The sequence below is a fragment of the Odocoileus virginianus genome, chromosome 10 (assembly GCF_023699985.2).
Source record: "Odocoileus virginianus isolate 20LAN1187 ecotype Illinois chromosome 10, Ovbor_1.2, whole genome shotgun sequence".
NCBI lineage: Eukaryota > Metazoa > Chordata > Mammalia > Artiodactyla > Cervidae > Odocoileus > Odocoileus virginianus.
In genome coordinates, this window is record NC_069683.1 from 57,206,552 (window position 1) to 57,234,420 (window position 27,869).

The 27,869-nt window shown below is 40.0% G+C and overlaps 1 protein-coding gene across 3 annotated transcripts in view; it reads right to left on the bottom strand.

Moving 5' to 3' along the window:
- Nucleotides 1–26,268, bottom strand: part of DDX10 (DEAD-box helicase 10) — a 291,045-nt gene extending 264,777 nt beyond the window's left edge. For 2 of the 3 annotated variants that reach the window (XM_020915337.2, XM_070473615.1), the window contains exons 1-8: nt 25,970–26,268; nt 15,438–15,498; nt 14,286–14,416; nt 13,095–13,253; nt 11,911–12,031; nt 10,852–11,041; nt 6,452–6,578; nt 3,117–3,279 (exon numbers count right to left, since the gene is read on the bottom strand). In XM_020915337.2, the coding sequence (XP_020770996.2) occupies nt 3,117–3,279; nt 6,452–6,578; nt 10,852–11,041; nt 11,911–12,031; nt 13,095–13,253; nt 14,286–14,416; nt 15,438–15,498; nt 25,970–26,155 (1,138 nt within the window). In that variant the 5' untranslated portion in view covers nt 26,156–26,268. The remainder of the gene's footprint in view (nt 1–3,116; nt 3,280–6,451; nt 6,579–10,851; nt 11,042–11,910; nt 12,032–13,094; nt 13,254–14,285; nt 14,417–15,437; nt 15,499–25,969) is intronic. The other variant, XM_020915332.2, reaches the window with a different exon arrangement.
- Nucleotides 26,269–27,869: the final 1,601 nt, after the last annotated feature.

Here is a 27,869-nt window from a genome sequence, read left to right on the forward strand (position 1 = left end):
CACTGGTATACTCTAAAGATATTCCTGGCCATACCATGAGACACATGACACAAATACACTGGAAATTCACATGTCAACATGGAAACATTGAAAAGCAAGTCATAAACTGAGATGTACAATATTGCTTTATAAAGCTTCATAAAAACCTAAGATAATACTATATATTGCTCATGAATACAATCATATAAGCTTTGTATGGCAAAACCAATACAATGTTGTAAAGTAAAATAAATAATTTTAAAAATTAAATTAAATTAAAAAAGAGTTTCTTGACATTTTTTGTGCCATAGTTAAAACCTACGAACCCCTTTTCAGAGTATTTTTAAGTGCATAAAGTAAAACATACAGGATTATAAGGGAAAACAGTTATAATTAAATAAACATTCTATTGAATTGTTTATATAGCAATGTATATGCTTATTCACTGACATATTAAATAACACAACTTACTTATGTATCGACCACCATAATATCAAAATTGTATTAAGTATAAACAATACTGCAAGATATCTACAGAAACTACAATATAAAATGAAAATATCTATGAGAAAGATTAGAGATCTCTTCAAGAGATATTAGAGATACCAAGGTAATAATATTTCATGAAAAGACAGGCACAATAAAGGACAGAAATGCTACGGACCTAACAGAAGTTGAAGAGATTAAGAAGAAGTGGCAGGAATACACAGAACTGTACAAAAAAGGTCTTAGTCAACCAGATAACCATGATAGTGTGGTCACTCACCTAGAGCCAGACATCCTGGTGTGTAAAGTCAAGAGGCCTTAGGAAACATTACTACAAACAAAGCTAGTGGAGGTGATGGAATTCAGGTCAAGAAACAACAGTTAGAACCAGACATGGAACAAGGAACTGGTTCAAAATTGGAAAAGGAATACATCAAGACTGTATATTGCCACTCTGCCTGTTTAACTTCTAGGCAGTGTACATCATGCAAAATGCCAGGCTGGATGAATCACAAGCTGGAATCAAGATTGCCAGGAGAAATGTCAATAACCTCAGATATGCAGATGACACCACCCTAATGGCAGAAAGCGAAGAGGAACTAAAGAGCCTCTTTACGAAGGTAAAAGATGAGAGTGAAAAACCTGGCTTAAAATTCAACATTCAAAAAACTCAGATCATGGCATCCAGTCCCATCACTTCATGGCAAATAGATGGAGAAACAATGGAAACAGTGACAGACTTTATTTTGGGGGGCTGCAAAATCACTGAAGATGGTGACTGCAACCATGAAATTAAAAGACGCTTGCTCCTTGAAAGAACAGCTATGACAAACCTAGACAGTGTATTAAAAAGCAGAGACGTCACTTTGCCAACAAAGGTCGATATAGTCAAAGCTATGGTTTTTGCAATAATCATGTAGATGTGAGATCTGAACCATAAAGAAGGCTGAGCACCAAAGAATTGATGCTTTTGAACTGTGGTGCTGGAGAAGACTCTTGAGAGTCCCTAGGACTGCAAAGAGATCAAATCCTAAAGTATTTGATTCAACCCTAGGATTGAATCCAGTCAATCCTAAAGGAAATCAACCCTGAATTCTCATTGGAAGGACTGATGCTGAAGCTGAAGCCCCAATATTTTGGCCACCTGATGTGAAGAGCTGACTCACTGGAAAAGATCCTGAAGCTGAGAAAGATTGAGGGCAGGAGGAGAAGGGTGCAACAGAGGATGAGATGTTTGGATGGCATCATCAACTCAACGGACCTGATTTTGAGAAAACTCCAGGAGACAGTGAAGGACAGAGAAGCATGTTGTGCTGCAGTCTATGGATCACTAAGAGTCAGACACAACTGAGCAACTGAACAATAGCATGATTTCAACTGATGACAAGGTTACAGGTACTAACACAACAATTCATGGCTTCCATCAATAACTGAAGAAAATATTAAATTCAGTTCAAGGTTAGTAAAAATATACATAAAATTTTTTCTCCATCTAAGTTCACAGACCTCCTGATTTCTATCACAGACAAGAGGTGAACAGCCTTCATTTAAAAACTGGGAAAGGGGACAAAAAGAATTCCAACTACATCTAATAAATTGTTGGCTTCTTTAACAAACTGCAAGGAAAATACAACAAAATAGTTATATCTGTTCATTGTGATATATATAGAATACATATTACATGTGCAATATAATTAATTGCTTACATTGACCTAAACTATTTAAGGTTCAAAAACCAGGAGGGTCAGGTGGAATCAGAGTATAATACACATAGATATAAACATAACTAAAATGTTTCAAAACTACATATTCAAAACAGTAATGAGGGAGTAGGGACTAGGAGAGGGTACTCAGAATGAGCTACTTCGGCTGAGAAACAGCCTAGAGAACTTTAAAAATATGCATACTTGACTACCGCTGCCAGTCACATTCGAATGGACTAATACAATGACTGAATATGCTTTAAACACTCCCGGAGGGACAGGAGACAGGCACTAAGGGAGATCAAGAAAAACATAACCAAGCGAACTGGGTGCTGTGTATCATAAGGGTACTTTATGCTCAATTTCTTCATGTATGTTTAAAATCTGTCATAATAATTAGTGCAATAAGACTGATAGAAGAATTCAAATTACCACTTATTTCTCTTCATCCTTTTTCTTACCTCCAGTTTTCCTCTGTAATTATTTAAATATCCCATCCCACTCCCACAAAGCCATCAGTTGTATAATATTATAGTGGCTTTTTGAAAGTTTAAACACATTAAATGTAGTGATCTTAACATAAAAAGTAAAATGTTTGGAGAAAAGATGGATTTCAGTGATTTTTCTTGTAGTAGTATTTGTCAAGTTTCCAATTTTCAGAGAAACAATTTTTTTCATATCTTTAAATTTTTAACTTCGCTTTGATTGTGTAAGCTCCTTAAGATTCTGTGATGCAATTACTATCATGAAACAATAAGAGCACAAAAAGTGAAACTACGATAAAAATTTTCACTGACATATCCTTAGTCATCTCAGTTGTCAATTTACTTATTTTTCTTTTATAAAATAAGAAAGCCCAATTATTTGAGTCAAACTATTTGAATTACCAAAATATACCCTTTATAAGCCCCTGATCACAGAAAATTTTCTCAAAGGTAGTTTTCTTACCCAGCCCCCTGGCTGCAATATCGGTAGCAAAGAGCACCGCAGCTCTCTTGCGAACAAATTCGTTATAGACTTCCATTCTTCTCATCTGCTGCTGTCGCCCGTGCAGGGCAAGGATGGAGACACCAGGGCGCAGTCGGCAGAACACTCGGTACAGATACTGAACCTAGGCGTTAACCGAAAAATGATTTGGTACTTCTGGGTAACAGCTTACAAGATGAACAGAAAAATGCATTATGGAGCACACGTTGAATTAAAGTACAGAACAGAGAAAAGGAAATGTAGTCTGGAGCTCTGGTCTTCAAACATTTTTGCTCATATTATTTTTCCTAAAAGAATTTTGAAATAAATATGCTCTCCCAAAATCGTTAAGTTCAGTATCTGACATTTCTAAGTGGTTGCAAAGAATGTCATTTCTGGTAAATTTAAATATATTTTAAAGTAAAGACTTACCTCTCATAAATGTAGCCAACAGATTCTAAATAGCACAGCAATTTGATATCCACCACCAGTTATTTCAAAATATATAAAAATAATAGGGGAGACTACACATGTGTGGGGCAGGGCCTGTCAATTTTGCTGCAAACCTAAGATTGCTCTAGAGCAGCTGTTAAAAAAGGAAATTTTCTAACAAAATGTGAAGAACCTCTTCTTTAACAGAAAAATTTTACATCATTTCTTTTCCTCCTTGAACTCATATTTCTATTTCCTGACCTCACAGAATTTTATCTTATTTTATGCAAAATGTATTGATCACTTTATCACAATTCATTACTTTCAACAACAAAACTATATGTATATATATATGTGTTTTAATTTTAATTTTCTGTAGCCATAAAGCTGCATTAAAAGTTCTCAGACTCAGTTACTATTACAATTATTAGTATGCTGCTGCTGCTGCTAAATCGCTTCAGTCGTGTCCAACTCTGTGCGACCCCATAGACGGCAGCCCACCAGGCTCCGCCGTCCCTGGGATTCTCCAGGCAAGAACACTGGAGTGGGTTGCCATTTCCTTCTCCAATGCATGAAAGTGAAAAGGCAAAGTGAAGTCGCTCAGTCATATCTGACTCTTAGCGACCCCATGGACTGCAGCCCACCAGGCTCCTCCGTCCATGGGATTTTCCAGGCAAGAGTACTGGAGTGGGTTGCTATTGCCTAGAACTGACCAAAAAAAAGAGATGTTAGAATTTGATTTAAAAAATTAAATTCTATTATCTCTCTCAATATATGAGACTAGATGAAGCTGTTTCTTTAGTTTTCTTTAGTTTACATACTCACAAATGAATACTAGTGATTGCTAAATTGAGGCAGAGTCCAGCATCATTTTATTCCATTTCTCTAATATAGGTATTAAGAAAATCTTTTTCATGAAAATACAGAAAATGGACTAGAAAGAACCTTAACTTTTTCAGTTCCTATAAAATATGTCATGATGGTATATTACAAATAATTTCATCTATCAGCTGCTGCTGCTGCTAAGTCACTTCAGTCATGTCTGACTCTGTGGGACCACCCCATAGACGGCAGCCCACCAGGCTCCTCCATTCACAGGATTCTCCAGGCAAGAATACTGGAGTGGGTTGCCATTTCCTTCTCCACATCTATCAGCTAGTAACTACATTAAGTCTTCCTTCAAATTTTGTTGAAAGAATGGGAAACCACCTAATTACAAAATTGACTTGCTACCCCAGCATTAAAGTTATTCATTTTCTCATATAATACTCTGGTGCTAGGAAGATTCTCTGATCCCGAGACAACGCACTATAAGACTAGGCATAGAGGGACTCCTCCTTTCCTTCTGTAAAGTTTTTTAGAAGGCTACTGTGAAAGCAGAGATGAGAAAGAACCCACAGACCAGACCGCAGATACACTCTTAGGCAACCCTCTCAGAAAAGCACACATGGAAATGGAAGAACTACAGAAACGAAAGATCAACCAAGGGCCTAAGAAAAAGTTAAGCATGGTTTAAACTGCATGGTAGCAAGAGGGGTGGTGAGAGGTGGTAAAACTAACAACTGTCAACAGATTGAATGTGAGTTAAAGACAGGCAAGAATTTAAGATTTGATCATTTAATGAGATGGGGAAGAGTTGGAGGGAGCAGATCTCAGAAATAGGAAATCTTAAATTGCTTACCCAAACAGAAATATCTAGAAGTTAAATGGATATACAAGTCAGGGGCTCAGGAAGAAGTCAAGGCTTAAGATGTGGATTTGGCAATTGTCAGAATACAGACAGCATTTAAAGTCAAAGAACTGAAGAGATATAGAAAGAACATGGACCAAAAAAGGGCAGAGTATCCTTTTTCCACTGTGAAGAGGAAAAGCAGAGTATTACAGAGTAAAAACTTTAAACATTAACCCTTAAAATTATTTTCTTGTATGTAAATATGAAAAACATCCATTCTTCAAGAAAATTTAAAATTCTAAAAATCTGAAAGAAGTCCTAAAAAACCTGAAGTCATTATTTACACGGAAAAATAATGAAGTTCTGTGCTTTCCTCAAAATAGAGACAGAACACTACTTATCTTCCCCATAAATTGGAGGAAAACTCACTGCATGTTCATCATGCTAAGCTACTGCAAAAGCTATAAATCTAGAATCAATCTACTATATACCAACAACTATAGGTTATCAGGAAATCTGAAATACAGTAAAAGAAAACTAAAATACAAAAACGAACCATAGTTTCTTCTCTTAAAGAGAAAAGACCAAGTTTTCTGATACTTCACTGAGTACTTATAAGCACATGACTAGTGTTCAAGAAATGCTGATAAACAAGGCAGATATAATCAAAACACTACCAAAGGACAGAGGAAGGTGCAATTCATTGCCAAAAGAGGGTTGGGGAGTGTCAGAAAAGGACTTTCAGGCATAAAACTTGAGCTTGAGCTTAGCCTTAAAGGATAGTAATCATTCCTCCAGATGGAGGAACACAGGGAGATAAGCAGATCAGCATAAACAAAGAGAAAGAGACAGGGAAATAAATGGCGTATTCACCCAGGGTAAGGTAGACGTCAGGTCAAAAAGACCTCCAGCTAGCCTAGCCATTCAACTGTTGTTCTACCAATATTTACTGAGGACTACCATATTCTAAGTATTGTGCTAGATGCTAACAAAACTGAAGTAAAAACAGTTTCTGACTTTCCTTATTGAGCCTGAAGTCTCATCCATGGGTTCCTTTAAAAATGAAGACACAAGATTCTCATTATCTACTAATCTCTTCACATTTAGCACTGCATTTATTAAAAAATAAAAGTGAAAATAAAAAAAAATTAAATTTGAAATTTATTCATGATAATTCAACATGAATAACTTAAGAACAATAAACACTAGGTACCTCTTTACAACTGGAGAAAAATACAATACTTTTCTTCTTCAGGTGGCTTCTCAAAAAGGAATACAGCACACTTATTTTTTGCTGCAGCTCACAAACTATGTAGTTCTGTTCCAAAGTAGCAGGGGTGCTTATGCAAAAAAGAGGGAAAATATTAAAAATATGTCATGTTGGTAACTTTGAAATCCAGACCAAAAAATAAAACAAATGTTAACAATGGTATGCCTCCCAAGCAAATTTTTCATACACACATACAAACATATCCCGAAAACAACTTTCTTTATTGCCCCTTAGTAAATGAACACAGCATTATGTCCAAAATACACTCAAAATCATTTACAGATTAAATATCAAAAATATACATGATTTCCAGGGGGGAAGAATGGGGGAAGGAATAGTTAGGTAGTTTGGGATTGCCATGTACACACTGCTATATTTAAAATGGATAACCAACAAGGACCTACTGTATAGCATAGGGAACACTGCTCAATGTTACGTGGCAGCCTAGATGGGAGGGGAGTTTGGGGGAGAATGGATCCATATATACATATAGCTAAATCCCTTTGCTATCCACCTGAAACTATCACAACATTGTTAATCGGCTATACTCCAATATAAAATAAAAAATTTAATTATACATATAGATATATGTGTATACATATATCTATATATAAATGTACACATGCAAACAGGGGTCACCTCTACAAGGGCAGGGTCAAGGATCAATTGAAGGATATAAGGGAACTTGCTGGGCTGATGCTAAGGTTCCACACTTCTTAGTAGGACCTTGAGTTACAGAGACACACACATTTATCAAAACTGAGCAAATTTACTCAATTTGTTCATTGCATTGTATGTAAATCTTCAAGAAAGAAAATCTCTATACAAATATTTAACTCTAGTTACTGATATGCGTACTGAAATGTTTAAAGGAAGTATACTGAAATGTTTAAAGGAAGTGTACAGATGTCTGCCAATTTATTTGAAATGCATCAAAAATAAGATGGGTTGATATATAGAGGCATGGATAAATGGACAGTAAATGAATGCTACCATCAAGTAGCATCCAGGTGGTGGGTATAGGGTTTTAACTGTAAAATTCTTTCAACTGTACACATTTGAAATCTCATAATAAAAATAATATAGAGAAATATACATGCATTTACTCTTTGAACTAATAAACCTACTTTTAGGATTCTGTTCCCAAAAATAATCTGGTAAAAACACAAAAAGATATACTATCATTTAATTTACACAGCAAAAAAAAAAGATGTAAATCAACCCATATGTCCATCAGTAAAAAACCTGTGGAATGAATCACTGTACATCCACACAACTATGTAACATACAACTATAAAAAAGGAATGAGGAATCTATATAGTGCTATGATGTGATCACTAGGGCATATTGTTAACTGAAAGAAGCAAAATTTGATATCATTTATGGAACTGAAGGTATATATATATTCATGCACATACAGGCATCCCTTGGGTGAGTGTTGATACAAAGGGAAAAAAGGGAAGCCTCTTGATGAAAGTGAAAGAGGAGAATGAAAAAGCTGGCTTAAAACTCAACATTCAGAAAACTAAGATCATGGCATCTGGTCCCATAACTTCATGGGAAATAGATGGGGAAACAGTGGAAACGGTGACAATTTTCTTGGGCTCCAAAATCACTGCAGATGGTGACTGCAGCCATGAAATTAAAAGACACCTGCTCCTTGGAAGAAAAGTTACGACCAACCTAGACAGCATATTAAAAAGCAGAGACATCACTTTGCCGACAAAGGTCCACCTAGTCAAAGCTATGGTTTTTCCAGAAATCATGTATGGAAATGAAGAGTTGGACTACAAAGAAAGCTGAGCACTGAAGAATTGATGCTTTTGAACTGTGGTATTAGAGAAGACTCTTGACAGTCCCTTGAACTGCAAGGAGATCAAACCAGTCTATTCTAAAGGAAACCAATCCTGAATATTCACTGGAAGGACTGATGCTGAAGCTGAATCTCCAATACTTTGGCCACCTGATTCGAAGAGCTGACTCATTGGAGAAGACCCTGATGCTGGGACAGATTGATGGCAGGAAGAGAAGGGGACGACAGAGGATGAGATGGTTGGATGGCATCAGCAACTCATGGACATGAGTTTGAGCAAGCTCCAGGAGTTGGTGATGGACAGGGAAGCCTGGCATGCTGCAGTCCATGGGGTACCAAAGAGTCGGACATAAGTGAACTGAACTGAACTGACCACAATATAAAGGAAACACACTGGTGTACTTCTGTGTATACTCTGATACACAACTCAGAAAGATTTAATTCTGATTTTTCTGGTCCTTTACAATTTAAGAGTAAATATTCTTTTATGCCTTAAAATATTCTCAACCATAATCTCTCAGGGTATATGAACCAAACTATTAAGTTGGTAAAGGAGAAAATTCAATAACGATATTAAACAAAATTCAGCAGCAGCTGCTTTTTATAGTGCTGGTGAATTTGAAATTACAGAGTATTGCAGTCATTACCAGATAAGCTGCAGTTTTATAAATTATGTTCCTAAATATCTGCCTTCTACCTTCTAAAATGTTTTCTGAAAGTCACATCTTTCAGAAAGTACCAAATGATGGTACTGCTTTTAAGAATTATTTATGAAGTAAACAATTTTTACACCCAAGTTTTTCTAACTAACTATGATCTACAGATTAAGACCAACTATTATCTAAAGAAATTGGGGACAGGGATAATATGTACAATTAACCTGCAATTGAGAGACCATCTAATATTGAAAAATGAGTGTCTAGTAAAGATACTAGTGAGTTTTAAAACAGGCAGAAAGGAAACAGCAAAAAAAAAGAAAATCAAAAGACCTAGACAGTTATTAGACTATCAAATTGATTGTACTAAGGGTTTTCAATAGCTCTCTCAACACAATTTTACAAACAAAAACCAATGTCTACTCAATGGTAAGCCAAGGAGGTAACGATTCCTCATATATCTCCTGCTATCCCATTACTGAGGAGTTCTTGAACTAAAGCTACCAGAACTCAGATTTTCCAAAGTTTATTCTTAGGATCATCAGGAAGTATAGACTTTAGCCTCTTCTCAGGTTTTTTTTTTAAATCCTAGACATCTACTGGTTGAACAAAGTCGAGGTGGGCCTGAATGCCCATATTCCCTGCATTTAAAGATTTTCCAAGAGGATAACTCAATTCATTTTCCCAATATATTTCTTTTCATGCTAGCATTTCACAGCAAGAAATGAAAGACAGAGATAATGGTAGGGGCAAGCCCACAATGAGATCATCAACACAGATTTAATTTAAATTCACTGGAAAACATTTCTCAAAGTCATATCTGTCCACGGTCTGCATGTATGTATGTGTGTATGATTCATACCAAACATACATACATTTTCAGCTGTCATAATATCAAAATACACTTCAAAACATATTTTCCCCAATCCATTTACGTATCTCTCTCTCTCTCTCTCTCTCTCTCTCTCACACACACACACACCTTCTACTGCCACAAAGAGCAGGAGTCCCCAACCCTGGTAGCTGTTGTGGCCTGGTAGGAATCAGGTCTCACAGCAGGAGGTGAGTGAGCGAAGCTTCAGCTGTATTTATTTCGGCTCCCCATCTCATTACCCGCTGACCTCTGCCTCCGGTCAGATCAGCAGCATTAGGTTCTCAAAGCAGCGTGAAACCTACTAAGCTTGAATCATTCAGAAACCAGCCCATCCCACCCCATTCCCGCACTGTCAGTAGAAAACTTGTCTTCCACAACATTGGTCCCAGGTATCAAAAAAGTAGGAGATGACTGACAGAGACACACATATCTTACTTTCCAGTTTTAGTGAGACCAAACAAAACAGCTGTTGCTGGAATGTTTTAAACAGAAAAGTATTTTGCTAAACATTAATTTGATAAAATGTGCATTTGATAAAATGTGCTCCATAGCACATTAGCCCTGCATAATACAGCTTAAAAAAAAAAAAGATTCTAAACCAAAATAATTTTGATAAATGCAGAAAGCTTTATTCATCTCCTACTGCTTTTAAGAATCACAATGTTCATAAAAATATCAAAGGTTCTGAGAAGTCTTAAAGAACACTGCTTTACCTTAACTCAACATTTGCTATTTAACTTTTGAGGAACACGTTTTCCCACCTCACTCCCACTTTATGGGGGCATCTGTTCCCCACACCACAATTTGGGAAATACTACATTAGAGTTGTCTCACATTTAAAGGTGTATTGAGAATTTAAATAACTTTTACCACTATATTCACTATGCTTTGCAAATTTAATCAATAACATTAAAATGCTTCCCTAGAAAAGCTAAATTCTCAATCTAAAAAGAGAACCACGATTTTGATTGCATCAAATATGATTTCAAGTAATACATACCTGTATTTTGCTTTTTCATGAACCCAAACATACTCAGGATTTTTCAAACTCAAGCGTGCAAGGTCCTTTACAGATTTGGTTTGTGTAGCTGAGAAAAGCAAAGTCTGACGTTTCTTGGGAAGGTTTTCAATAATAGCATTCATGGTGTCAGCAAAGCCCATATCCAAGATTCTATCTGCTTCATCAAGAACTAAAAAGGGAAAACGCACACTGACTACAATATTTAACATACACATTAGGCTAAAAGCAATATGGTATTCTGGATAGGATTCTAGAACACAAAAAGGGAGTTAGTGGGAAAACTGGTGAAATAAAAAAAAAAAGTTTGGAATTATTAAATAAATGAGCCAATGTTAGGGCTTCCCGGGTGGCTCAGTGGTAAAGAATCCGCCTGCCAATGCAGGAGACACAGGAGACTCGGGTTCAATCCCTGGTGGGGACGATCCTCTGGAGGAGGAAATGGTAACCCAGTCCGGTAGTCTTGCCTGAAAAACTCCATGGACAGAGGAGCCAAGCGGGCTACAGTCTATCGGGTCACAAAGAGTCAGACACGGCTGAGAAACTCAGCAGGCACACGCACACACACGCCAACGCTAGTAACTTACTTTGGCAAAGGTACCAAAGTTATAGAAGATGTTACAATGGGGAAACTGAGGGAAGGAAGGGTATAGAGGAACTGCCTGTACTATCACTGCAACTATTCTATAAAGCTAAAATTATTCTAAGACAAAAAGTGATTTAAAAAATACACAATAGGTAACATCATAAGTAGATGATGATTTTTATCTTTCACCTTAAAAGATAACTCTTAGCAGTGTCAAATACTGAGGAATCTAATTTCATATGGAATAGAGTGCTTATCTCTTTCTGACTCTTTTGACTTAAAAAAGGTCTCAGATGTACTCTCTGGATTTAGAACTATATGTCAAAAAATTGCTTCAAGTTCTTTTTAAGATTTTTAATCAAAGTATTTATTCAGTAAAACATTTCTATCATTAAAATTTATGAGAGCTTGCTCCTAGGACTGAGATTATTTTCATAAAGATTCATTAGACTTACCTAACATTTGGAGATTGGTAGCATGAAAACATATTGTTTCATCCATATGTTGAAGAAGCCGACCCGGTGTGCAAACAAGTATATTTATGTTATTGATCCTCTCAGCTTCATGCTTCAGATCCTGAAAACAGTTGTTTCCTTTGATTACAGATACATCACTGAGCAGCCTGTGTACCAAAACTATATAAGCCAGCTACATGTGGCATTTCATCATAGCAATGTGGATACTCTAGAAATAAATGTAGCTTCTCCCTTATGTTTTTACAGCCTATCCAAATTTCTGGGCCAAATAAAAGTCCGCAGTGAAGATCTAAAGAACTCAGAGTTCCTCTAGATCTTAATCATATGCAAGATTTTGAAGCCATGAGAAATATATGAATGCTCTAAGTCTTTACGTCCTCCTGTGTCTGCCAGAACAGACTTAAAAACAATAATTAAACCCATTCTTTTAAATCAAAATCCAGGGACAATAAACAGGCTCTGTGATACCACTCACTGCATTATCTGGACTGCAAAAAAGAGCTGAGTTCTCCAATTTCTAGAAAATCCCTCCTCAAAAGAAGAGCCACAGAATGTTATTTGTTAAAGCTGGGTGACAGGTACATGAGTATCTGAGGGCTTGTGATACTCATTCTTTTCTAGTGCATGTTTGCATACAAATTCAAGAATTCAAGTATTTATCCTCACAACCCAGAAGGGACTGTAGCAGAAACAAGTAGTCCAGGCAAATTAAAAGAAGGAGAAGTGAAGCAGCAGGCTTTACCAGGACCTAAAATAAACACTCCTCAAAACTACCTTCTATTCACCTTCCTCTCTTCTGCTGCTGACCCAGTAATGTCCTGAATTATTCAACCTCTCAGATATTTTACTGAAAGGAACTAGTCCACATACTGAAACAGTACCTTTCCCAATTAATATTAACAAATAGATTTTTCAGGTTAGTAGGAATTAATTAACCTCAGAGAATCTGATCAGTCCAGATACCCTGACAAAACAAACTTTCTGGACCTGCAAAACTCAAAGACTCTAGATGATAGTGACCACACCAGGATGCTACCACCTCCTGTCTAGGGGGCCAGCCTGACTGTTTAGATGAAATCTCTACCTCTTCCTGGCCAACTGCCACAGTGCTCCAAGATAAGGCGCAGAAGGAAAGAAAGAAGGACAAGGATAAAAAGACAAACCTTTCCACCGATGATGAGGCCAGCTGAAAAGTCATGATTCTTCCCTACTTTTCGGAGAACCTCAAATGTCTGATAGGCCAGTTCTCTTGTAGGTGATATAATCAAAACCCCTAGCCCATCTGTTGAGGTCCACTGCAGACGATACAAGGCTTCCAGCACCTCACAAAAGAACAAATTCACATTCAATAAGTCCTTCAGAGAGGCAGCTTTTTGACTGCCTTGCCACTCCAAATCAAAGGCAACTTTCAAGCAGAAAGCATACCGTCATGAGCCTCAATCAGAAGAAACTGCTTTGTTTCTTCTTTTCCTTCTATTCATCAGGAGCATCCTTCCCCAAGTCACAGAGGGAAGGAACAGAAGCCCTATAGCAGCTCAGCTGCTACCAGAGACACGCCGTGAGGAGACTGGCAATCACTGGAAGGTCTGCACAGCCCACAGGCCATTAAAACACGTTTCAGAAAAATATTTGTCACCATTTTCTGAACAGAAACCACATTAAAATAAACTCTGTGTAGCTGCCTTAGTTATACAGTGACTGAATTTTCGAGATATTGCTATAAAAAATTAGGACTTGAGAGAAGAATGATTTTGTAACACTTGGAACCAAAAACCAAACGTGATTTTCCTGAGTTGATTATTCAGCAGAAATTAAAAACTATGAACCAACCACATAACAGATATAAGTGAATTCCTCAGAGGCTTTATTGTTTTATTGCTATAAAAGACAATGTCCTGGAAAAATCTCAATGAATGACTCAATTTCCTTAAAGTGAGCCTATTTCAGCTTTATCCTCAATAAGTGGCAAGCATAAATGCGACTTGCAGGTTTGCAAGAGAACGGATACAGCCTTCCCCGCCACCCCACCAGGCTCACTGCAGAGCAGCACCTCTCTGACCTGCCACCCTGGAACACCCCATAACCTTCAGGAATTCAGGCTTGTGGACACATATAACCATGTATTCCTTCAGTAAGTGATGGAGTGCCCACCATGTGCGAGGTGCTATATTAGGACATGGGGAATACAACATATAACAAGAGAGATGTGGCACCTGCCTGATAAAGCCAGCATTTTAGCCAGGGAAACCCAACACAAAACAACTCTTCACATAATTATCTATTTCTATCTAGGCACAGAATGCTTTAAAATCATGTAATAAAGGACTTGACCCAATATGAAAAAAACTACTTACTGGAACAAGAAAGGCCAAAGTCTTGCCAGATCCAGTCTTGGCAGCCCCGAGGACATCTTTACCTTGCAAAGCCAACCCAATGGTCTGCTTCTGTATCTCAGTTACCAAACGGTACTGGGCTTCTTGCAAACCTGCCAGAACAGATGGGAAGAAAATGACACTTTAGAGCACCCCTGATGCTTGTGAGCATCCACAGTTCAGGGGTGCTGAACTGTGCACCCCACTCCCAGAATTCATATGTTGAATCCCAATCACCAGTATTTAGACTGCAACTGTATTTGGAGACAGGTGATTAAGTTAAAATGAGCCCATTAGAGTGGGCCCTAATCCAATCTGAAAGAAAGGAAGAAAGAAAGTAAAGTCGCCCAGTTGTGTCCAACTCTTTGCGACCCGGTGGACTGTAGCCTACCAGGCTCCTCTGTCCATGGGATTCTCCAGGCAAGAATACTGGAGTGGGTTGCCATTTCCTTCTCCAGGGGATCTTCCCAACCCAGGGATCGAACCCAGGTCTCCCGCATTGCAGGCAGATGCTTTACCCTCCAAGCTACCAGGGAAGCCAATTCAATCTGACTGATGTCCTTACAAAAACGGAAATTTTGGACACAAAAACGAACACTAGGGGTGTGAGAACACAGAGGGACAACTACTTTACAAAGCAGCAGGGGGCTGACTATCCGTACACCAAGGAGAGAGGCCTGGAACAGACGCCTCCATTATGGCCCTCGGAGGAAACCACCTCTGCCAGAACCTTGATCACAGACTTCCAGCCTCCAGAACCATGAGAAAATAAATTTCTATTGTTTAGGCCACCCAGTCTGTTATTTTGTTCTGGAGGCACTAGCAAATCAATACAAAAAAAAAAAGGTGTCACACTTTTGTTTGTTCTCTTGCTGATTTTAACTAACATTTTAATTACTTGGAGGCCCTGGCACCTTGGTTTTTTACTACCATTTCTCAACCAGTTCAGAAAGAATGAGAATGACAAATCGGAAAACTTAATTAACACTGTTTCTTGTTACAGGTTTTCATGATATCAAAATTACTTGCCAAAGTAAGATTTTTTTTCCCAGGTTAAACTTTCTCTAAACTTTTTTCCATTTATAAAAAGGCACCAAGAAGTCCAACAATATCCCAAGATCACTATGAACTTACCTTTCAGTGTTTTTTTGGACAAGGGAAAATCTGAAAATCTTGTAATTTCATTTACATTTATCTGAAAAGTAAAAGGGGGACTACATTAGACAAGACAAAATAACATACTGCATAACTCGTTTTGCAACAAAACTAATTTTTGTCTAAACTGTGCTGCTTTGCTCATCCTTTGTACTACAGGAATAAATTCAAGCATCACTCTAGTTAAAAACCATCATTCCTTCTGGAAAAAATATGCCTTGAGGAAGCTATAATCAAAAATATAACTTTGTAATCATTTCTACTTTTTTAAAAAAAAGAAAACTTCACTCAACATACACACACTACTACCACACACTACTACCTTCAATATACTTGAAAACCTCTAAAATGTTAACAACACAATAAGTCATCACATCAATTTTAGGAAGAAAATTTACTGTCAGCCCTTTCTTCAAAGAATATCAGTTTAGCAAGTAAAGGCAAAATGACTATAAACCAAAGACCATGATGAGAATAGGTCTCTTTACACACTTTGGAGAATAAACTGAAATTAGGTGCAGAAATATATCTTGCTAGCACAAACCTCTCAAATCCAACCTGACAACTACTCATTTGGGGGTATACTGAGAGAGTATTGTTTAACAATAACCAGTGGAAGTGTCTCTGTCCTGATCTGAAGCCACAATAAGTAACATTTTGCCCTTTAACTCTACATTATCTAATGTTCATCACTGACATTGTTTTATTAGCATAAACCCAATTTTCTGGATTTCATTTTATTGCAGATGCTGAAAGCAGGAACTTCGCAGTTATGGGAATATGTTGCCAAAATACATGATCCACAAAAGGAGAAGGCTGCATTTCTAAGGTTGATTTATTTAAATTACACTCCAGGAAGTAAAGGGATGACACCTTGTATTTCATTTTAGTCCACATATTGTCTTTCCCAAGAGTCTAGATTCTTAATATAGTCCAGACAGGGTTATCCTCTGGCCTCAAATGATGTAACACAAATATTAAAACACTGCCTTAATCCCTACAAATCATTTCGGATAACACTGGAGAGAAGGCAGAATCAGTGTACGCGCAGTAAAAGCAGAGAAGTTTATTCAAATAATATCCTGTCCTGTCAAGGAACCTAAATTAGGAGGCAATTTCCCAAACTGGACATTAGCTAAATATCTGTTTTCAGAGCAAGTGGAATGGTTATAAGAGCTAGATGGGTAACACACTCTTTAATCCCCATCAAAGCTACAGTCCACAGGCCAAGTGGGCTACTCTTTGCAATGCACAAAGTAATGCACTGCGGTGCACATCTTTCTAAAGTTTATCAACCTCTTAGAGGGAAAGTCTGGAAGAAGGAAGCTCTTCCAGCACTCTGCCAACCATTAGAACATAAAGCTATGTGCAAACACATAACACACACAAAGCTGTATGCTATACACTCAGAAAGACGTCACCAAAGAAACAAAAGTTTTTACTTCACTGATGCTCTGGAACAGGGGTCAGCAAACCATGGCCCACAGACCAAATCCAATTCCTTTCCTGTTTTGTAAATACAGCTATCTGGAGCACAACTACAACCATTCATTTATATACTATGGCCCACAAAACTTAATATTCATTATTTGGCCCTTTACAGAAAAAGTCTGTCCCCCCAATTCTACAAGTGAAAGTGAAAGTCTCTCAGTCATGTCTGACTCTTTGTGACCCCGTGGACTACACAGTCCATGGAATTCTTCAGGCCAGAATACTGGAGTGGGTAGTCGTTCCCTTCTCCAGGGGATCTTCCCAACCCAGGGATAGAATCCAGGTCTCCACATTGCAGGCAGATTCTTTACCAGCTGAACCATCAGGAAAGCTAACAGGGAAGCCCTGTTCTAAAAAACTGTCAATTACAGTCCAAAGAACACTTGGAGGCCACAGCAGAAGATGGCTATGGTTCATACCAATTTAAAAAAAAAAAAAAAAAAAACTCTCTTTCCCCTTACCTTCATCCTTTTCTTTTCTTAGGGGGAAAAAAAAAAACACTCTTAGAAAAATCATCAGTCTGTTCAGTCGCTCAGTCATGTCCAACTCTTTTCAACCCCATGAACTGCAGCACACCAGGACTCCTTGTCCATCACCAACTCCCAGACTTTACTCAAACTCATGGCCATTGAGTCGGTAATGCCATCCAACCATCTCATCCTCTGTCGACCCCTTCTCCTCCTGCCTTCAGTCTTTCCCAGCATCAGGGTCTTTTCAAATGAGTCAGTTCTTCGCATCAGGTGGCCAAAGTAATGGAGTTTCAGCTTCAACATCAGTCCTTCCAATGAACACTCAGGACTGATCTCCTTTAGAATAGGCTGGTTGGATCTCCTTGCAGTCCAAAGGACTCTCAAGAGTCTTCTCCAACACCACAGTTCAAAACCATCAATTCTTCAGCACTCAGCTTTCCTTATAGTCCAGTTCTTCAGGCACTCTGCCTATCAAATCTAATTCCTTGAATCTTATTTCCCACTTCTACTGTATGATCGTAAGCGATTTGATTTAGGTCATATCTGAATGGTCTAGTGGTTTTCCCTACTTTCTTCAATTTAAGTCTGAATTTGGCAATAAAGAGTTCATGATCTGAGCCACAGTCAGCTCCTGGTCTTGTTTTTGCTGACTATATAGAGCTTCTCCATCTTTGGCTGCAAAGAATATAATCAATCTGATTTCGGTATTGACCATCTGGTGATGTCCAGAAAAATCATACACCCTCTAAAATCTATATCATCATTCTTTTGAAATCAGAGAACAGACATTTCAGTGATGGTACTTACTAAGAACTTCTCAGCACTGGTGGAAAAGTTAGAGGGGGCAGAGGAAGGGAGAACAGGGTGAAGGTGGATATTACTTAACCCTGCTCCTTTACGTCCAAATGTCTCATTTCTCACAAAAGTGAACGATGCTTTTACATCCCAAAGCATGAGGGAAGAAAGTATTTAAAACTTCCTAGAATGCTCCACCTATTTCAATCAAGAGAAAAAAAGCAATCTACCTCAAATCACACCAGACCCAACTTTGACTAAGAAAAAAAAAAAATAGATTAGAAAGCAGAGTTCCTATACAGCATAGCTGATTACAATAAAAATCTAAATGAATCCCAGGTGCAGAGAGCTTGAGTCATTCAGCAAGTGAAAACAGTTGCCGAACTAAAATAAACAGTTCAACACTTCTCACTAAGCTTCAATCCTCAGCTCTATATCAGCCCCTTGAGAACACAGGCCCTACATGGTGGCCTTAGAAATAAGCCCCCCAGAGTTCCCACTGTGGAAGCAGAGCTGGCTGATAAATGCCAGCTGTCACCCCTCTAGAGCCACCACTGAAAAAGTCATGCCTGCCTGGCCTGTGCCCAGTTAATGACCAAACACCACAGAGGTACCCATTCCTGCAGGACAGGGCATCCCTCTGAAGGGCAACTTTGGTTCGAGGACATCCTGTCAGGAGAAGCTTTCTAAAAACAGCGCTGCAGCCTGAGTGCTTCCTACCCACTCCTTCTGTCCTCTCTCCTTTCCCTCCCTATTTCTAGTCCTTCTCTCCTTTACACTTTCCCCCAATAAATTCCAGCTCACTTAATCCCATCTTGGTATCTGCCTCTCAAAGGATCCAAGATCTAGATTATACCAACAGCCTAGCCTCTAGATCAGAGAAGGCAATGGCACCCCACTCCAGTACTCTTGCCTGGAGAATCCCAGGGAAGGGGTCCCACAGAGTTGGACACGACTGAAGCGACTTAGCAGCAGCAGCAGCCGCCTCTAGATCCTTTATAATTTAGATATGGTCTCTAATTGCCTCCCAGAAACTTATCACTGCTTCCAGATAAAGTTTTTAAACATAGCTTCTGTATATTATTCCTACTGTTGCTGTAACAAATTACCAAAAACAGTGACTTAAACCAACATTTATTAACTTACAATTCTGCAAGTCAGAAGGCCAAAACTAGTTTCCTCAGCTAAAATCAATGTGTTGGCAGGGCTGCATTCTTTTGGGCAACTTTAGGAGAGAATCCATTTCCTTGCCTTTTCCAGCTCCTAGAGACTGCCCACATTCCTTGGCTTATGGTCCCCTTTATAGTTTTGAAAACCCAGCCAGCAAGGCGGTCAAGTCTCTCATTTCACAGCCCCCAGACACTGACTCTCCTGCCTCCCTCCTGCATGTTCAAGGACCCCTCGATGGTCACACTGGGTCACCTGGGTAATCCAGACCAGTCAACACATTTTAAAGTCTGCAATCCCTGCAATATAACTTAATCACAGGTCTGGGGATTAGGATGCTGACATCTCTAGGTCATTATTCTACCTACTACAGCCTTCAAAGCCATTCAATCTACTTGCAACTCCCTTCTTCAACCTCATCTGAGGCCAATTCTGAAACATATAACATATGCCAAGGAGTAGGTCCCCCTCAAAGAACACCACACATTTTCACATTTTTTTGTATTTCTTCATGTTGCTCCCTCCACCTACAATGTCCGTGGCCAATCTTTTCTACCTGGAGGACACATCATTCAAGAACCAGTTCCACTCATGGCTACCACAAACTGCTATACAGTCCGTGCCCTACACAAAGGCATCTGGTAAGGCTGAGGTGTGGAAGCTGAAATTCAGCCCACTTTCAGCTCCACAGGCCAGGCCTGAGGCTGCAACCACCAAGAGGAAGGGTAGCATGCCCAGAGAAAAAACCTTTCTGTCAATCGTAGGGCCAAAATGGGCTCTGCAGAGAAAAACTGAACCTTTCCCCCTAATTATACTATCCCCTTGCTCCACAGCACTGCACATACTTACTATCATTACATTTGTTAAAATGTATCAACCCCACCACACCTGCCAAGGGATACAGACAGGTATATTTCTTTTCCCCACCTACTTTTACCTATGCTTCAACAACTACCTGTCAAATTGTTTCAAACGTCTCTGAATCAAATTGTTCAGTATTTCACCAGTGAGGCTACTAAACACTACCTGTGTACTGTCCAATGTAATAAAACTGTAATGCACAAATGCTACCATGTGAGAAGCCATATGCTGAAGGTCTGCCTCTTTTTACCTACAATCTGCTCTGACTGTATCCCAGGACTGCTAACCCAGGCAACTGATTTCATACTGCATTTATTTCTTAAGAAAATATTTCTAAAATTAAAAACAAATAAAAACAATACTTGGTAGGAAAAAACTGCTCCTTCAACTTAGTGAAAAGACTGGGATTTAAACATTTGCACGCAAAGCAGTAAAACATGGTGATTTGGAGCCCTGGCATCAGACCTATATCTCCTGGATTAGGACTTTTTCACTTACTGTTTAACATCGTGCCAATTATTTAGCCTTACTGTGCCTTAAAGTTTCATAACATATAATGGGAACAATCTCATAGGGTTGTTTGCTGTGAGGATATGGCAAGTCAACATGTATAAAAGTTTGATAAATGTTAGTAAATAATACTAAAACAAGAGATCCAAACGAGTGGATCCATGTTACCAAGCATAATAAAGTCACCTGGAAAAGGCCAGCATGCACTGAACATCTAAACATGAAGGGCCTTCTTAAGGGCAAGCACTGCGGGATCCACCTTTGGGGAGAGGAAAAGGAGTGTATCAATGGCCCAGTGGGAGAACTGACAAAGAAGTTAAAGGCAGTCATCACAGCCTGCTGATGATATAATAAAGGCACGTATGAAATGCTACAGACACACAGCAGCCCTAACCCTACCAGCGGAGGTCAGCAAGAAAAGCTGGTGGTAAATCTTGGAGGACAACTAGACGTCCTCAGCATTGGAGGAATGGGACTGCTCACCGCAAGCAGTGGAAACATCAAGGAGTGTGGCCAACTCACAAGAGCGCAGGCTGCTCGCTCACGTGTGCCTGCCACATAGCACTTGGCTTATACACATTACCTCACTTGAGCCCTACAACATTCTCAGTGGTTAACAATCTCTGTTCAATAAAGAAACTGAGACACAGGGATATTAAGAAATTTGGCTAGTCAACACTTATACTGAGTGAGATTTAAACCAGGTCTGCCTGATCATAAGGAACTTACCCTTTCACTGGACTAGAACATGCTAACACGTTGAAGTGTTTGACTGAAAATAACTGTGAGCCAAGAAGGACTTTAATCAGGAGTAATAATGGACTGGGATTTCATCTCGGAAAGAATCATTCCAGCAGCGATATGGAGACTAGATTAGAAAGCAGTTAAGACCGAAGGGACAAACCCCACCACCTGCTTTAGTAACTGAAGGTTTGCTGTGCCTAAGTATTTATAAGGCCAGCTTTTGTGTCACAATGGCAGAGTTGAGTACTTTCACCCTTACAACCTGCAAAACTAAAACCACCGACTATTCTGTCCTGTTTGCTGACCCACGTTAAAGCGATAGCTCCTGAGGTAACCCAGGCAAGGGATGACGGAGCCTGAACTAAGGCAAGCAGCGGGGATGGAGAAGCATCTGAGAAACTGAAGAAGCAAGGCTGATCACCAGTGTGACTAACGGAATGTGAGTGGTAAGAAGGAAGCCTCCAGGATTAATCCCAGGTCTCCAGCTCAGCAGTCTGCTTAGGCTGGGGCCAGGATGTGGTAGCTTCCCAGGTGGCATGAGTGGTAAAGAACCCACCTGCCAGTACAGGAGACATAAGAGACTCAGGTTAGATCCCTGGGTCAGGAAGATTCCCTGGAGGAGGGCATGGCAACCAATTCCAGTGTTCCCGCTTGGAGAATCCCATGGACCAAGGAGCATGGCAGGCTACAGTCCATGGGGCTGCAAAGAGTCGGACATGACTGAAGCCACTTAGCACTCCGAACGTGGTAACCTAAATAACAGTCCCCAAATATGTATCTCACAAGACAAAAGTGACTTTGCATGGTGATTAAGATCTTGTCAGGAGATTATCCTCCATTATCTGAGTAGACCCTAAATGTGATCAAAGCACCCTGACATAAAAAAAGGACATAGGCACTTGTGACACAGAACAGAAGGCAGTGGGTCTGTGGAGGCAGAAATTGGACTTCCGCAGCCACGGGCCAAGGAAAACAGCCACCAGAATCTAAGAAAGGCAAGGAACAGAAGTTCCCCTACAGCCTCTAGAGGGAGTGTGTCCCACTGACACGTTGATTTCAACCCAGTTAAACTATTTCAGACTTCTAGCTTCCAGAACTGTGACAGAATAAATTTCTGCTGTTTTAAGTCACCATGTTTGTGGTTAATTTGCCATGGGGGCAATACGGAAATACATACAAGACTGTGAATTTAGGAGAAAGAGATAATGAACTCAGTTTCAGATTTGTGGCATTTAAGGTATTTTATGACACAGTTAAATAAAGACGTCCAGCACCATCAGAGGGGAAAAAAAATGATATGAAGTCAGAATAGCTCTGGGTAGAATACAAGGTGTCATAGCAATAAGCCTTGGGATTACATAAGAGAACAGATCAGAGTAAGAAGAAGAAAGGGATGAGGCTCTCCTCTAGAGGCAATTCCAGTCAGATGAAGAAGGGCCCAAAATGTAATCTAACATTAATTTACCTCACAAAGGCTTCTTGAGGTACTGTGTATACAGCAGTAGTAATAAAAATATAACAGGTAAGATGTGGAAAATTTATGCATCAGACATTGTGCAGCACACTTTACATGCATACTTACTAACCACTCATAACTTTCAAACCTGGGAAAGCAGTACAACAAGGCCGTATATTGTTACCCTGCCTATTTCTTATCTGCAGAGTACATCACACAAAATGTCAGGCTAGATGAATCCCAGGCTGGAATCAAGATTGCCAGGAGAAATAACAACCTCAATACCACTCTAATGGTAGAAAATGAAGAGGAACTAAAGGGCCTCCTGATGAGGGTGAAAAAGGAGAGTGGAAAAGCCAACTTAAAACTCAACATTCAAAAAACTAAGATCATGGCATTCAGTACCATCACTTCACGGCAAACATGAAGGAGGAGAAAAAGTGAAAACAGTGACAGCTTTTATTTTCTTGGGCTCCAAAATCACTGTGGATGGTGACTGTAATCATGAATTTAAAAGACACTTGCTCCTTGGAAGGAAAGCTATGACCAACCTAGACAGCACATTAAAAAGCAGAGACGTCACTTTGCCAACAACGGTCCATCTAGTCAAAGCTATAGTTTTTCCAGTATCATGTACGGATGTGAAAGTTGGACCATAAAGAAGGCTGAGCACCAAAGAATTGATGCTTTCGAATTGTGGTGCTGGAGAAGACTCTTGAGAGTCCCTTGGACAGCAAGGAGATCAAACCAGTCAGCCCTAATGGCAGTCAACCCTAAATATTCACTGGAAGGATTGATGCTGAAGCTCCAATACTTTGGCCACCTGATGTGAAGAGCTGACTCATTGAAAAAGCCCCTGATGTTGGGAAAATTGAAGGCAAAGGAGAAGGGAGAGGCAGAGGATGGCTAGATAGCATTACCAACTCAATGGACATGAATTTGAGGAAACTCCAGATGATAGTGAGCTTCCAAGGTGGCTCAGATGGTAAAGAATCTGCCTGCAATGTGGGAGACCTGGGTTTGACCTGGGAAGATCCCCTGGAGGAGTGCATGGCAACCCACTCCAGTATTCTTGCCTAGAGAATCCCATGGACAAAGGAGCCTGGTTGGCTACAGTCCACATGGTCACAAAGAGTCAGACACGATTTAGAGACTGAATAACAAGAATACCCATAACTAATGAAGGTAGATACTATTATTCCTTTTAAAGACAAGAAAAGAGAAGCAGAGTAACTTGCCCAAAGTCACTCATCAGGTGAGCAAAGGTGAGGTGCACATGTATGTTCAGTCGTGTCCAACTCTTTGCAACCCCACAGGTGAGCAAAAGCCAGAACCAAATCATCATCATAACTTAAAACCCCCAATCACACACCCAAAAATATATATATGTATACATATGTGTGTGTGAGTGTATATATATATAAATATACATAAGCCCAAAACAAACTCTAAGCTTTATCTAACCTTACTTTTGATCTAAGGGTTATTTAAAGAAAAGCTATACCAGCATGACACATGATGACTTTAATTCGAGATATGTCCCATATGTTAAATCCCTGATTACACTGCACTAAAAAGAAGCAATCACTGAAAGGCTGAGTGAGGTGGGTGAAGGCCAACAGACATAGAATTTATGGGGAAGGAAAAGAAAGGGTAGTGGCAGCCCCAAGGAGCCTGAGCAGGTAACAGAAGTCAAGAAGTCAAAATGATAACTACAGGGATGCTCACCTGGGAACATCAACTACATTGTAGGATGGTAAAGTATCAGAAACAGACCAGGAATCCAGCTTTTCTATGGCAATTCTCAGATGGGGACAAGAAACAAATTGTTGTCCTTCAGTTGAGAAAATGAAATAAGTGTAGGAAGGATGGGTGATGTTCAGAGACACAATTTCAGCATAATGGTTAAAAGCAAAGGCTTTGGAATCAGAGAAACATGAGTCTAGGTTCCAATGCCACACCACTTACTACATGTGAGAGCTAAAGACAAGTTTCTTATTCTCCTGGATCCTCAAGGTTCTCATCTGTAAAAGGGAAATAAGACCCAATACCTCAGATCAAGTCAAATAATTAATGTAAACCACATGGTGAGTGGCTTACAATGTGTCATTATTTACCATTAGGTTGTATTATTTTTATGAACATTGCAAAACCACTGGAGATGGTGACTGCAGTCATGAAATTAAAAGACGCTTACTCCTTGGAAGGAAAGTCATGACCACCCTAGACAGCATATTAAAAAGCAGAGACATTACTTTACCAACAAAGGTCCGTCCAGTCAAAGCTATGGTTTTTCCAGTAGTCATGTATGGATGTGAAAGTTGGACTATAAAGAAAGTTGAGCACCGAAGAATTGACGCTTTTGAACTGTGGGGTTGGAGAAGATTCTTGAGAGTCCCTTGGACTGCAAGGAGACCCAACCAGTCCATCCTAAAGGAAATCAGTCCTGAATATTCATTGGAAGGACTGATGTTGAAGCTGAAACTCCAATACTTTGGCCACCTGATGCGAAGAACTGACTCATCTGAAAAGACCCTGATGATGAGAAAGACTGAAGGCAGGAGGAGAAGGGGACGACAGAAGATGAGATGGTTGGATGGCGTCACCGACTCAATGGCCATGAGTTTGAATAAACTCCGGGAGCTGGTGATGGACAGGGAGGCTTAGCGTGCTGCAGTAGTCCCTGGGGTCGCAAAGAGTCGGACACGACTGAGCGACTGAACTGAACTGATAACTATTACAGCAATTAATCTCCCTATGCTTAAGCACTACTACATCTTCCCCATTTTATAAAACCGCTGTAGTGAGCCAGAGGGCGGCCTGGTCGGTCAGGAGGCCTGGGCTTGGCACACAGCAGACCACCTGTGGCCTCAACGGGGTCCCCGGGGCACCTCTCGTCCCACCCGCTTCTCCTGCTCCCCAGGCAAGGTCCCAGTGCCCGGTCGGCCCGCTCGCCCGTGCGGCCCAGTGCGGCAGGGACATGCGGCCCCGCGCCCCCTCCCCGGCGCCGGCCTTACCTTCTCGTAATTCTCCAAGAGGCGGCTGATAACCTCGCGCTCGACCTGCCACTCGGGTTTCTTCTGCTGCTTCCTCATCTGCTTCTTTTGGCTCTGCTTGTGGCTGTGTTTCTTCTTCCAACGATTGAAGCTCCGCACCGGGTCGGGCCGGGCTCCCGTAGCCCGAGAGTCCGCTGTTTTTCCCATCGCGGCGGCCGCGGCGACAACCCACACCTCGGTGAGACTCTAGACCCCTCTGGCCAAGCGCGGAGACAACGCACTGAGAGGACGCGGAACCAGCGTGGGGCGAGAGGACGACTGCGCAGGCGCGAAACCAGGAGCCCGCCCCTGGGCTTTTAAAACCGGGGCACGCGCGGTCCACGACCAGGGAAAACTGGATGGTGATTGGCGACTTGGAATTCGCGGGGTGGAGCGAATCAGTCTCGGATGGAAGTGGAGGCGGGGCAATCTGAGGAAGAGGGCGGGGCTGAGTGGCTCCTAAAGCACGCCCCCGCTTTACGTAGGCGCATGAGCCCAGCTTGCTGTGACTATGGTGACGTCATACAACTTAACACTTAAAAGGCTGTTACCTTGCCAGTCTTTTCCTTGGCAAACCGCAGGCTGACACACACACCCCAACCCCCAGTATACACACACAAAATCGGTGAATTGGAATTGTGATCCTCGTTTTGCCCGTTTCAGCCCAAGGAGCGGAATGATTTGCTGTTGTGTTAATTATTTGTTGTTGTTTTTAAATATTTTACCCTCTAAGTATAGAGTCAATGGGGCTTCCCAGGTGGCTCACTGGTAAAGAATAAACCTAGGAAATGCAAGTTCATTCCCTGGGTCGGAAAGGTCCCCTGGAGTGGAAAAGGCAGCCCACTCCAGTATTCTTGCCTGAAAAATCCCTTAGGCAGAGGAGCTTGGCGGGCTACAGTCCCTGGGGTTGCAGAGTCCGACACGACTGAACGAGCAAGCATGCACATTGTCTTTATTCCAAAGCACTAATAGTTGCGTGTATGCTTTTGAAATCCAACTTCAATTTTGAATGTTTAACATTTTGCTGACATACATTTTCATTCTCTTTATCATTTCTTGAAACGTGATAAATACCAATCTTTGCACCTATTTGCATTTTTTTAATTCATTGATAGTTTTAATAAGAACAAATTCCTTCAAGATACAATAAACAGAATCTAGTAAGTTTTCACTGTTTTAGGAAGTTTCTATTTTTTAGAAAGTTTCCAAACTTCCATCTGTGATTTTTTTTTCTATGTACAGTAGATAAAAGTTTTATTAGACTACAGAATGTTGTTTCATGGAAATTAAGATAAACATGTTTCACACAAGACATTTTGCCATGAAGTGAAGTGAAGTTGCTCAGTCGTGTCCGACTCTTTGCGACCCCACGGACTGTAGCCTACTAGGCTCCTCGGTCCATGGGATTTTCCAGGCAAGAGTACTGGAGTGGGTTGCCATTTCCTTCTCCATATTTTTATTTTTTAATATGTATTTATTTGGCTGTGTTGGGTCTTCATTGCAATAAAAAGCTTAAGAGCTTTGTATTTTATCTCAAATGTGTAAAAGTTTGAAAGAATATATACCCCCAAAAAACTGCTAAACTTTAACATTGACTATTTTTGCCTAATGACATTTTATGAGAACAAGGAAACATGTACTGTTACATAATCATCTAATTGCTAAATTATTGTTGTAAAATATGTACTTTGGGGATCTTATTTTGACTGCAGAATCAGAGGATTCCCCCCCCCCACTTTTTTTAAACAAATCTGAGGTTTAACAAATAACAAATGTTGGCAAGAATGTAGGAAAAAGGGAACCCTCATACAGTGTTGGTGGGAATGTAAATTGGTGCAGCTGGGAAACATTTGGAGGTTTCTCTAAAAACTAAAAATAGAAC